The sequence below is a fragment of the Schistocerca cancellata genome, chromosome 1 (assembly GCF_023864275.1).
Source record: "Schistocerca cancellata isolate TAMUIC-IGC-003103 chromosome 1, iqSchCanc2.1, whole genome shotgun sequence".
Taxonomy (NCBI): Eukaryota; Metazoa; Arthropoda; class Insecta; order Orthoptera; family Acrididae; genus Schistocerca; species Schistocerca cancellata.
Window position 1 is genome coordinate 536107668 of NC_064626.1, and position 14106 is coordinate 536121773.

General features: G+C 40.1%; 1 protein-coding gene across 3 annotated transcripts in view; it reads left to right on the forward strand.

Annotated features, from left to right (window-relative positions):
• LOC126179529 (inter-alpha-trypsin inhibitor heavy chain H4-like) overlaps positions 1 to 14106 on the forward strand; it is a 231645-nt gene that overhangs the window by 202524 nt on the left and 15015 nt on the right. For all 3 annotated transcript variants that reach the window (XM_049924614.1, XM_049924615.1, XM_049924616.1), the window contains exon 13: positions 12448 to 12492. In XM_049924614.1, the coding sequence (XP_049780571.1) occupies positions 12448 to 12492 (45 nt within the window). The remainder of the gene's footprint in view (positions 1 to 12447; positions 12493 to 14106) is intronic.

Here is a 14106-nt window from a genome sequence, read left to right on the forward strand (position 1 = left end):
AAGGATGCTACTTCGATAACAGGTCCTTAGGCTAGTAAATTCGATAGGAAGGAATAAGAATGATTAATCGGTTGTGCTGGGATATAGGAGGGTTGAGAACATTTGCGTATGTTGACAGCTGGAAAGGTAGGAGGTGAGGAGCGCATTCAGTATTATTTTGGTGAACAAGTTCTGTTAGGGTAAGAATTTGAATTTACAAATAAGCTGAGAAAACATGATAGCGAGCATTAACTATTTTTGAGGGCACTATACAATTTCGGATGTACCCATGGTCTAGGGGTAGCGTCTTTGATTCATAATCAAAACGTCTTCGGTCCCGGGTTCGATCCCCGCCGCTGCCTAAATTTCGATAAATAATCAGCATTGGCGGCCGGAGACTTCCGGCATAAGAAGTCAGCCTCATTCTGCCAACGGCCTTGTCAAAGAGGGCGGAGGAGCGGATAGAGGTTCAGGGCACTCTCTTGTCCTAGGGGTGGGAAATTGCCCCTAAAGGCGGAAGAATCAGCAATGATCAACGACATGAGGATGCAGAAGGCAATGGAAACCACTGCATTAAAGACACATAACGTGTATCCACAGGACATGTGGCCTGTAATTGAAGAAGTGTCATGATGATCTCTCCATTGGCAAAAGATTCTGGAATAGTCCCCCATTCGGATCTCCGGGAGGGGACTCCCAAGGGGGAGGTTACCATGAGAAAAAGATTGAATAATCAATGAAAGGATAACGTTCTATGAGTCGGGGTGTGGAATGTCAGAAGCTTGAACGTGGTAGGGAAACTAGAAAATCTGAAAAGGGAAATGCAAAGGTTCAATCTAGATATAGTAGGGGTCAGTGAAGTGATTAGATTTAGATTAGATTAGATTCACTTTCATTCCAATTGATCTGTAGTGAGGAGGTCCTCCAGGACGTGGAACATGTCAGAAAAACAACAATACATGACAAATATTTACAACTAAAACAAATAAGCTAATGTACCATTCCACAGGTCCCAAGTGGAATGATCGTCATTTTTTAATGAACACAGAGTCATTTTACAAATAATAATGCGCTGAATTTAAAACAAAAAAGTTTTTTATTTATTTATAAGGCAATAAACATGTAATACAACTACTGTAATACTTATTTACAATGAACACATTACTGCACTGAAATGGTACAGAAGTTAGATTATACTTACACACTTACACACTTACACACACACACACACACGCACACACATACACACACACACACACACACACACACATACACACACACACACACACACAAACACACACAAATTTTCAGTGAACACATTACTGCACTGAAATTGTGCAGAAGTTATGTTGTACTTATATACAAATCAGTTGGTTTTACTAAGAAATTCATCAATGGAGTAGAAGGAGTTGGCCACCAATAAATCCTTTAGGCTTCTCTTAAACTGAATTTCATTGGTTGTTGAGCTTTTTATGGCTGCTGGCAAGTTGTTGAAAATGTATGTTCCTGAATAATGCACACCTTTTTGTACAAGACTAAGTGACTTTAAATCCTTGTGAAGATTATTCTTATTTCTAGTATTGATTCCATGAATTGAGCTGTTGGTTTGAAAAAGTTATATATTTTTAATGACAAATTTCATTAAGGAATAAATATATTGGGAAGCTGTAGTTAGTATCCCAAGTTCCCTAAACAGGCTTCTGCAGGATGTTCTTGAGTTCACACCACATATAATTCTTACTGCACGTTTTTGTGCCCGGAAAACTTTAGCTTGGCTTGATGAATTACCCCAAAAAATAATCCCATATGACATTATGGAATGAAAGTAAGCATAGTATGCCAGCTTTTTCAGTTTTATATCCCCTATGTCTGACAAAATTCGCATTGCAAACAGAGATTTGTTAAGACACTTCAGCAGTTCTGTGGTGTGCTCCTCCCAGTTGAATTTATTATCAAGCTGTAATCCCAAGAATTTAACGCTGTCCACTTTTTCTATCTTCTTGTCATTGTATGTTAGACATATACTCTTGGGACACCCCTTACAAGTTCTGAACTGCATGTAGTGTGTTTTTTCAAAGTTTAGTGACAAAGAATTGGCTAGGAACCAGTGATTAATGTCCACAAATATTTTATTGGCTGATCTTTCTAAGGCTACACTTGATTTGCTATTTATTGCAATGTTTGTATCATCGACAAACAAAACAAACTTGGCATCTGGTAATGTTACTGATGAAAGGTCATTGATATACTCAAGGAAAAGTAAGGGCCCCAAAATGGAACCTTGTGGGACCCCACATGTAATTAGTTCCCAGTTGGATGATGCCTGATAGCTTGATACATGTCTCTTTCCTAATAACACCCTTTGTTTCCTGCCAGAGATATAAGATTTGAACCATTTTGCAGCATTTCCTGTTACACTATAATATTCTAGTTTACTTAAAAGGATATTGTGATTTACACAGTCAAATGCCTTTGACAGATCACAAAATATACCAGTTGCCTGCAATTTTTTGTCTAATGAATTAAGCACATTTTCACTGTAAGTGTAGATAGCCTTCTCAATATCAGAACCTTTTAGAAATCCAAACTGTGACTTTGACAGTATGTTATTTGAGATAAGATGGTTATAAAGACGACTGTACATTACTTTTTCGAAAATTTTTGAGAATTCTGGCAACAGTGAAATTGGACGGAAATTTGATGCTATTTCTTTATCTCCCTTCTTAAACATGGCTTAACTTCAGCATATTTCAGCCATTCAGGAAATATTCCACTGATAAACGACTGGTTACACAGATAGCTTAATATGTTACTTAGCTCAGAATCACATTCTTTAATTAACTTTGTTGATATTTCATCATACCCACTAGATGTTTTTGATTTTAAAGATTTTATGATGGACATTATTTCTGTTGGGGTAGTGAGGGTCAAATTCATATTATGGAAGTTACTTGAAATGTCTGGTCTAAGGTAATCCATAGCAGCATCTACCGAACCTGACAACCCCATCTTTTCAGTAACAGTTATAAAATGTTTGTTAAAAAGTTCTGCAACACTATACACATCTGTCACCAATGTATCATTTACTCTTAATGCTATTTGTTCCTCTTCATGTCTGGTTCTACCGGTCTCCTCCTTCACTATATCCCATATTGTCTTTATTTTGCTATCTGATATGACTATCTTTTCCTTGTAATATATTTGCTTTGACATCCGTATTACAGTCTTTAATATTTTGCAGTATTTCTTATAATGTGCTATAGCATCAACATTGGAAATGTTTCGGATTGACAGATATAGTTTTCTTTTTGTTTTACAAGATACCCCTATTCCTCGAGTAATCCATGGCTTCTTTGTAGACTTTGCTCTAACCTTGGTAAGTTTTGGGGGAAAGCAGTGTTCAAATAATGTAAGCACTTTATTAGCAAAAATGTTATATTTTTCATTCATGCCATGAGCACTGTAAACATCAGTCCAGTGAATGTCTCTGAGAAGTGTCCTAAAATAATCAATTTTTGGCTTACTGATTACCCTCTTGAGCTCAGATTTAACAGATTTTATATCCTGTTCAGTATTAACATTTAACAGAAGGAACTGCATGTCATGGTCTGAGAGGCCATTGACTATTGGTTTTGTAATATAATTTTGTTCATTGGACTTTTCTATAAAGATATTATCAATGGCTGTTTGTGAGCAAGTGGCTATCCTAGTGGGGAACTTTACTGTGGGAATTAAGTTGAATGATAGTGTTACTAACTCAAATAAGTTCTTATTGGGAGAGTCTTTAAGGAAATCTACATTGAAATCACCAGCAACCACTATTTCTTTGTTTTTTGTTGTTAAATGGGCCAGTACAGATTCAAGGTGGTTTACAAACAGATTAAAGTTACGTGCAGGTGCTCGATATACACTTAATATTATGAAAGATTTTTTGTGAAAATCTAATTCTGTTGCACATGCTTCCATATGCTGTTCTAGGCAAAATTTATGAATGTCTATGTTCTTAAATTTATGACAGTTCCTGATGAATGTGGCAACTCCTCCTTTCTCCATTTCTGATCTACAAAAGTGAGATGCTAACCTAAACCCTGTAACACTTAAAAGTTCTATACCAGTGGTCACATGATGTTCCGAGAGGCAGATTATGTCAGCTGGGTTTGAAGACTCTAATTCATCTATGCAGATAGTTAATTCATTAATTTTATTTCTCAGTCCTCGTGAAGTGGAAGGAAGACAAGGATTTCTGGTCAGATGAGTATCGGGTAATATCAACAGCAGCAGAAAATGGTATAACAGGTGTAGGATTCGTTATGAATAGGAAGGTAGGGCAGAGGGTGTGTTTCTGTGAACACTTCAGTGACCAGGTTGTTCTAATCAGAATCGACAGCAGACCAACACCGACAATGGTAGTTCAGGTATACATGCCGACGTCGCAAGCTGAAGATGAACAGATAGAGAAAGTGTATGAGGATATTGAAAGGGTAATGCAGTATGTAAACGGGGACGAAAATCTAATAGTCGTGGGCGACTGGAATGCAGTTGTAGGGGAAGGAGTAGAAGAAAAGGTTACAGGAAAATATGGGCTTGGGACAAGGAATGAAATAGGAGAAAGACTAATTGAGTTCTGTAACAAGTTTCAGATAGTAATAGCGAATACCCTGTTCAAGAATCACAAGAGGAGGAGGTATACTTGGAAAAGGCCGGGAGATACGGGAAGATTTCAATTAGATTACATCATGGTCAGATAGAGATTCCGAAATCAGATACTGGATTGTAAGGCGTACCCAGGAGCAGATATAGAGTCAGATCACAATATATTAGTGATGAAGAGTAGGCTGAAGTTCAAGACATTAGTCAGGAAGAATCAATACGCAAAGAAGTGGGATACGGAAGTACTAAGGAATGACGAGATACGTTTGAAGTTCTCTAACGCTATAGATACAGCAATAAGGAATAGCGCAGTAGGCAGTACAGTTGAAGAGCAATGGACACCTCTAAAAAGGGTCATCACAGAAGTTGGGAAGGAAAACATAGGTACAAAGAAGGTGGCTGCGAAGAAACCATGGGTAACAGAACAAATACTTCAGTTGCTTGATGAAAGGAGGAAGTACAAACATGTTCCGGGAAAATCAGGAATACAAAAATACAAATGGCTCTGAGCACTATGGGACTTAACTTCTGAGGTCATCAGTCCCCTAGAACTTAGAACTGCTTAAACCTAAGGACATCACACATATCCATGCCCGAGGCAGGATTCGAACCTGCGACCGTAGCGGTCTCGCGGCTCCAGACTGTAGCGCCTAGAACCGCATGGCCACACCGGCCGGCTACAGAAATACAAGTCGCTGAGGAATGAAATAAATAGGAAGTGCAGGGAAGCTAAGACGAAATGGCTGCAGGAAAAATGTGAAGACATCGAAAAAGATGTGATTGTCGGAAGGACGGACTCGGCATACAGGAAGGTCAAAACAACCTTTGGTGACATTAAAAGCAACGGTGGTAACATTAAGAGTGCAGAGGAGAGAGCAGATAGGTGGAAAGAATACATTGAAAGCCTCTATGAGGGTGAAGATTTGTCTGATGTGATAGAAGAGGAAACAGGAGTCGATTTAGAAGAGATAGGGGATCCAGTATTAGAATCGGAATTTAAAAGAGCTTTGGAGGACTTACGGTCAAATAAGGCAGAAGGGATAGATAACATTCCATCAGAAGTTCTAAAATCATTGGGGGAAGTGGCAACAAAACGACTATTCACGTTGGTGTGTAGAATATATGAGTCTGGCGATATACCATCTGACTTTCGGAAAAGCACCATCCACACAATTCCGAAGACGGCAAGAGCTGACAAGTGCGAGAATTATCGCACAATCAGCTTAACAGCTCATGCATCGAAGCTGCTTACAAGAATAACATACAGAAGAATGGAAAAGAAAATTGAGAATGCGCTAGGTGACGATCAGTTTGGCTTTAGGAAAAGTAAAGGGACGAGAGAGGCAATTCTGACGTTACGGCTAATAATGGAAGCAAGACTAAAGAAAAATCAAGACATTTTCATAGGATTTGTCGACCGGGAAAAAGCGTTCGACAATATAAAATGGTGCAAGCTGTTCGAGATTCTGAAAAAAGTAGGGGTAAGCTATAGGGAGAGACGGGTCATGTACAATATGTACAACAACCAAGAGGGAATAATAAGAGTGGACGATCAAGAACGAAGTGCTCGTATTAAGAAGGGTGTAAGACAAGGCTGTAGCCTTTCGCCCCTACTCTTCAATCTGTACATCGAGGAAGCAACGATGGAAATAAAAGAAAGGTTCAGGAGTGGAATTAAAATACAAGGTGAAAGGATATCAATGATACAATTCGCTGATGACATTGCTATCCTGAGTGAAAGTGAAGAAGAATTAAATGATCTGCTGAACGGAATGAACAGTCTAATGAGTACACAGTATGGTTTGAGAGTAAATCGGAGAAAGACGAACGTAATGAGAAGTAGTAGAAATGAGAACAGCGAGAAACTTAACATCAGGATTGATGGTCACGAAGTCAATGAAGTTAAGGAATTCTGCTACCTAGGCAGTAAAATAATAAATGACGGACGGAGCAAGGAGGACATCAAAAGCAGACTCGTTGTGGCAAAAAAGGCATTTCTGGCCAAGAGAAGTCTACTAATATCACATACCGGCCTTAATTTGAGGAAGAAATTTCTGAGGATGTACGTCTGGAGTACAGCATTGTATGGTAGTGAAACATGGACTGTGGGAAAACCGGAACAGAAGAGAATCGAAGCATTTGAGATTTGGTGCTATAGACGAATGTTGAAAATTAGGTGGACTGATAAGGTAAGGAATGAGGAGGTTCTACGCAGAATCGGAGAGGAAAGGAATATGTGGAAAACACTGATAAAGAGAAGGGACAGGGTGATAGGACATCTGCTAAGACATGAGGGAATGACTTCCATGGTACTAGAGGGAGCTGTAGAGGGCAAAAACTGTAGAGGAAGACAGAGATTGGAATACGTCAAGCAAATAATTGAGGACATAGGTTGCAAGTGCTACTCTGAGATGAAGAGGTTAGCACAGGAAAGGAATTCGTGGCGGGCCGCATCAAACCAGTCAGTAGACTGATGACCAAACAAAAAAAAAAATACAATTTCGGAGAGGCTGACTGGGCTCTTATTTATTTTTTTTCTTTAATTTTCAGATGATCATTTCAGATTGTGAGGGGAGGGAAGCACTGGGATGTGTGCGGACGGTGTGTGTGTGTGAACTCGCTCTCGGCTATTCTGACAACAGACGTGAAGGTGGATGTGTCGCTTATAGGCCGGCAAGCAATGGAATGCGGCGTTAACATGTGTGTTGGACTGCTTCGAGTTAGAATGGTGACAGACGACTCGCTTGGCCTGGCTTGGATAGTCATGTTCGGCGTTTAGGTGATATGAATTTCTCAGGTGTTAGGTGTGAATGAGGCTGTCATTAAGTCATGTTTGAGGGGTCGAACAGAGGCCTGTGAGCAAATTGAGAGCTGTCGGACGTGTGACTTAGTGTGGGACAGGTTGATTGCGCGTGTCTGTTGAGTTATTTTGCTATGCGTTATTTGGACAGATTACGAGTACTGATGGTGTTTTCAGTTATGTGTACTGCATTATTTAGGAGCAGTTTGATATTGTGCGCTGTAATTAGGAGCTGTGCAACATGACACCAGGTACATCAGGGCGAGTGGTTTTTGAATGAGAGTGATAGGTATACTCGTTGCGTAAATAAAATGTACGTTAAGTATTTGTGGGACGATATAGAATATGAGAGAGTTGGAGTAGGTTGTAATTTTTTCTACTTAGAGGGTTTGTTAGACCGAATTGCTGAGGCGAGTAGCTACAAGAGCGCGAGGGATGTGATTGCAGCATATCTGTCTCTCAGCAGTTAACTAAAGATGGGCGAGCAATGTTCTCGGCTTAGGTACTGGGGGTGTGCTCTGGCCATGTGCTAGACCACGTGGATTGAGCAACAGTATTAGGGTCATAGTTTAGCTAGAATATTTACAGAGGAATATGTCCGACGCGAGTATAAAGGTACAGACTGTGATGTGGGCGGTCTCGTGCTCACGGTGTGTGAGAGAGGCAAAGCAGACGATTTTGAGTCATCACAGGTGACTTAGGTTAGTGGCTTCGTTTGCTACAATTTTCTTGTGTTGGTAGCGAAACATGAACTGACTATCAGAACTGAAGCTTGGCTTATTTGTGTAGACAAAATGTGATATAAGTTAATGTAGGTTAGTACACGTTAGTGCACGTTAGTAAACGGAAGCATTAGCACATATTAGCCAACGAACTTGGGTCGGTAAAAGGACGTAGTGATCGGTAGGGACTTTCAACTATTTCACTTCAAGTCCAGGTGGGCGTGGCAATGGCGAAAATTGATTCGCGGTCTAGGTGGACGTGGCAATTTTCCACATCTGAGAGGTTAATTAATTGATCAGATTAATTAAATAGTCATGCAAACTTTGTTACATTCAGTTGTGGACGTACTAAGCTAGGTGCGCGCGATAGCTCATGTGTACGGACGTGTGTTTTCGCGAAGATCTTGGATTAGATAATCGAAGCATGTGGGCTGAATAATGAGAATCAGGTGATCAGTTAACTTAGTGAGAGCGTTCTTTGTCCGACAGAGCTACCTGGTCGATCGCGCGTTGTGACGTCAAGGAATTTTCCAACTCGGCAGAAAAAACATTCCACTTCGAGCGTATCGATTCGTGTCTATCGGTCTCGAATTGCAAAGTTTATGGGGATGATAGCGCCCTTTGTGCTCCATCACACGTGCTGGATGAACGGTATGTGGCGTGAGGATGGTTTGGACAAAGCAAGCGTGTCGGTTCCTGTCCGTAGGTGCTGGGAATTTGCGAACTTTAGGACCGATATATCTTTTAGCATGTCACGTGACAGAATTTTCCAAACATCTCGGGCGGTTGTGTGAGGTAGGTATCGGCAGGTTCGAACCTGTTCAGAAAAATAAATTTAAGGTGGAACGTGTCCTTTGTCCAGCACGTGGTCGACAGGTTCCATCCTGTCCAGCGTTAAGTGCTCGCAGGCGCGAAAAGATTTTTACGTAGCCGGACTCTGAGGCGAGCGCGGCTGGCCGTTTGTGGCTGGACTCTGAGGCGCCGCTCGCCGCCTACCTGACGCGCTGGTCGCTTGACGTCAGCCAGCCAGGGAGCGGCCTATGGAGCGGGCTCAGCCGGCCTCGCGTATGTCAGCTCAGCTCTGGAGTTCGTTGTGTGAGCATTGAGAAGTCACTCGGGACACACCTGCATGACCATAATGCCTGAAATAAAGAGACATTTTCCCATCTTGTGACTTAGTGTAGTACAAGTGACGAGATTTTAATAATTTAGCAGAGGAAGCATAAGTGACAGCGAAAATTCAAACTTGTTGGACGTGGCCCAATTGGCTTTCTGCCCGCCATCTTAAATGACGTCACGGCGACGTCCTCAGGTGGCTGAGATACGAACTAACATACAGTTGGACTCCAGACCACGTAGCGAGCACGGTGGATGCTGCTGCGATCTCAAAGATGTGATGTTGGAGAACAAGTGATGACGGTACTGTTTGAAATAAAGACTTCAGTCCTTTTCCCACGAATTCACAGGAGGTGACTTACGTTGGTAAAAGTGCACTTTATTACTATTTGATGAGATTTTCATAGCTTGGGAGTGAAACAATAAGTGACAGCGAAAAATTCAAATTTCATAGGATGAGGTGGACTTAGGTTAGTGCATATGGCCCAATTGATTTCTTTTTTTTCGTAGGTGTGACAGATTATCGTGTTTGACTTTGAATTTGTGACAGATTTTTTGTTATGGGTGTAAGGGAATTGGCTTTCTTGCCGCAAAAATCGACCATCTTGAATAATAATAAATAATAATAAATGATAATAAATGCTAATAAATAATAGTAAATGATAATAATAATAAATAGAAGTACGGTTATCCAGGGATTATGGCGTGTGAATTTCTACATGGCGAGATTTTCTATGTTAGTGGAGGTAGACCAATAATAATAAATAATAAATGATAATAAATAATAATAATTAATAAATTATAACAAATAATAATAAATGATGAATGATAATTAATAATAATAAAGAAAAGTATGGTTTTGCAGCCATTATCGTTTTCTAATTTTAATTTGGAGGGAATTTCTCGTGCAGCTAGGTCAATAATAATAAATGATAATAAATGATAATGAATGGTAATAAATGATAAGGAATGTTAATAAATGATAATCAATAATAATAAAGACAAGTACGGTTTTGCATGCAATATCCTGTTGGAATTCAAACTTCCCGCCATTTTTTCTTCTGCAGGCTTAGGTTAGTGGACATCGCAAAATTGGTCTATTTTCCCGCCAAAATTCAAAATTTCCGCCATTTTTTCTGGAGGTTAGGTTAGTGGACATAGCACAATTGACCTATTTTCCCGCCAAAATCCACCATCTTGGATGACGTCATGCGCTGTTGCCAAGTCTACATGCCGCAATCTTGGATGACGTCATCGCCACCATCTTGAATAAATTTGGCAACAATGCAGTGGGGCCATCCCCACCCTTGTCCCACCACTCATTTGAGCCATTTGACACTCCATATGAAATCGTGACCTTAAATTTACTGACAGTCGAGGCGGAAAATGTAATTTCTCAAAAAGTGAATTCTCACTCTACACTATTTCCACTTCGTCTTTCTGGTACAATTTAGGCTAAAACCAACATTCGAGATGGCAATAATATTCGTTTATTTACCAGTTTCGGCTTATGTTGAAGCCGTCTTCAGAGTTTTTGTTGGTCTCTATGTCTGGTACTGGCGGCTCCTCGGTTTTCTCGGGATACCACGATGGTACACTGCGACGATCGTGATATCATGAGAAAATCGGGGAGTCGCCAGCACCAGACATAGGGGCCACCAAAAACTCTGAAGACGGCTTCAGCATAAGCCGAAACTGGTAAATAAACAAATATTATTCCGATCTCGACTGTTGTTTTCAATTTAAATATAGCACCAGGTCGCTGTACTACACAGACAATGTTGTCTAAATTTATTTCTGATAAAGGTGAAATTGTTTACGTAATGTAAAACTTGTTCAACAAAATGGACTGCGTCCATGTCTATTATCATTTTACATGCTACTGAAACTTACTTGATATCCGCTGTTTCGAAGATGTTAATGAAAAAAATGCCTGCAAAACGTCTCACTCAAGGAAGTGACTTCAGGTTCCTTGTCACTACGATTGTGCAGGAATCCATCATTCCTTAAATTTTAATTTTTTTAATTTTTTGTGTTTACTTAGTCAACTGAGATCAGTCACCACATTTTAAAGTTTCGTAATGCATGCAATCTAGGGAATTGTAAAAAAATTAGTTTTTTTTATATTTTAAGAAATTTGTATTTGATTTCACTCTCTTTTTCTGGCCCTGTCATCATCTATCTCTCCTCTGAACAGAAATTTGAATTTCGGTTTGTTCTTGTTTTATTGTGTCATATGTTCTTGTTTTATCGTGTCATATGAAGCCGAAAGCCTGTCTGAAAGATTTCGGAATAACTAGAACGTTTTCATTTTCATCTTGCCACACAAAACATTCAACAGCTAATTAATACTTTCTACTATTAATTAATAGTTCTTATAAATGAAACGGTGACTTCTGATAATGATAAATGCTTGAAATTTGTGGTGGCAAGAAGCATTGAAATGATTTAAGAACATGCCTACAATTTAGTGGCTGTTAGTCGCTTTGGAAAAAGACATTTCAAAAATAATAGTACATCACTCTAGTACATCAGATATTGTTGCTTGATACTAATCTCTACAAATGGTTCAAATGGCTCTGAGCACTATGGGACTTAACTTCTGAGGTCATCAGTCCCCTAGAACTTAGAACTACTTAAACCTAACTAACCTAAGGACATCACACACATCCATGCCCGAGGCAAGATTCGAACCTGCGACCGTAGCGATCACGCGGTTCCAGACTGTAGCGCCTAGAACCGCTCGGCCACTCCGTCCGGCCTAATCTCTACAGTAAGTTATTGTAAATTTAATTTGTACCTTTCCTAGTGACACTACATTTCATTGCTTCCAGTTTCTTCCTTTTTAAGATTTCCCACGGACCAAATTTCACTGCAATACATAGCTGTGTTCCACATTTGCTCCTCAACTCTATTTCGTTTCAGATGTGGACTCAAGTATACAGTACACAAGCAAAGTATAGTTATTCACTGTTTGTATCGTACTTCTTCCGAAATTCTATCGAAATACACAAATCATGAAAAATTGAACTTTCTTTTAACGTAAAAATACAACTCCCCGTACGGAATCAGTGGTCCAAAGAATGTGTTCCGTTATTTTAGTAACGAATTGACTTAAAAACGTATGGACACGTTATTTTGTTATTCAGTGTGTAAATACGGATTATTTTTTCATTACAGAAATTGGTACGTCTTCTAGGCTCTTCCCCAACATCTTACTGTCAGGTAAACCATTCCCGCTACTGCTTATCTTTATATGTTGTTATTTCCAATACATAACTATAAATCTACGTTTTACACTTTGTATCCATTTATGCGAAGCATATAGTGTGAACGGAATATGTGTTTTTTTCTGACACTTCACAGAGGGTTCCCAATACTATGCACTAATTTAGCTTAGTTCTCATAAAACGGGGTTTACACAGTTCTGCTTCTATTTTTTATGTTCATCAATTTTGTCTTCGCGTGCATCACGGATACGCTTTTTGCAACACAGTCGCCCGGGTTACGATGCAAAGCCTTATAACTTTGAAGAAATGTATCCGTAGTTTGCGAATAGTATTATACTATACAAAAGATTAGTGACTCATAAAAATATGTGCCTGGTCGTGATTCAAACCCTGATGCCCCGCTTATTGGAAGCTGTTGCTTTAACCGCTTCGGGTACCCGTGCATGTTACGCAAGCTCCGTAAGTCGCTGTTTCCATGTCCTATGCTCGCACACCGTTTCATATGATTGCTGCACAGGTAGGGACGTCATTATTTTCATCGTATTTGCCTTGCTGGGGAAACAATACAGGTCTGTAATGTCAGTATTTTACAGTGCCTATAGGCTACCATACAATGGTTCGAGTTCCGGTCTGACACAAATTTTCATGAGTTGCTAATCGTTTGTACAGCTGATGCATATTGGTACTCGAAAACTGCGGATACATTTCTTCAGTCGTCGGCAGTGTCAGATCCTCCAGAAGTGCATGTGTCCGGAGGGAACTGTGCAGTACCCTAAGGACACTTAAAATAAAGACATTGCAAACCAGTCTAATAATTTTCTGCTCTTGGCTCTTAATACAGATATACTCAGTACCAGCTCCCCAGCATTTCTCTAATTGTGCTTACAGTTTAGGAGCAGAACGTCAACGGGGCGCATGTGTCCCACAATAGTTTATCAGAGAACCTATTGGAATTAGTTCGTTATTATTGCTATGGCCGGCCGGAGTGACCGAGTGGTTCTAGGCGCTACAGTCTGGAACCGCGCGACCGCTACGGGCGCAGGTTCGAATCCTGCCTCGGGCATTGATGTGTGTGATGCCCTTAGGTTAGTTAGGTTTAAGTAGGTCTAAGTTCTAGGGGACTGATGACCTCAGAAATTAAGTCCCATAGTGCTCAGAGCCATTTGAACAATAATTATTGCTATGTATCGGTGCCGTCTGTAAAAGATAAAACTACTAATGGTTAGCAGAATTCTTATAATGACAGATTGCACCTGTATGTTGTCCTGCTCTTGAGTTTTGTTGTCTACCCTTGTCAACTTGTTGTATCAAATTAGTTCTTACCTGCAGATAGGCCACCAAATTACCATATTTGCAAAGCGTGTTGCATTCGCACCTCCATAGACACGTCTGACAACTGCTTGCATCCTCGAATTGACGCTTCCCACATCACAAACGAAGCCCATATCAAGCACCTGTAGTGTCATTTATAAACTCTGAGAGACGCTCTCTCCAGTGATGTGTGTCTGTTGTCAATGTCTTGTAGTTCTTGCACTGGAGGTATATATCGGTAATCCTGTATGTCCTACCTCTAAACCCCGCCATCTTCCCAACCCCCTTGAACAATGAA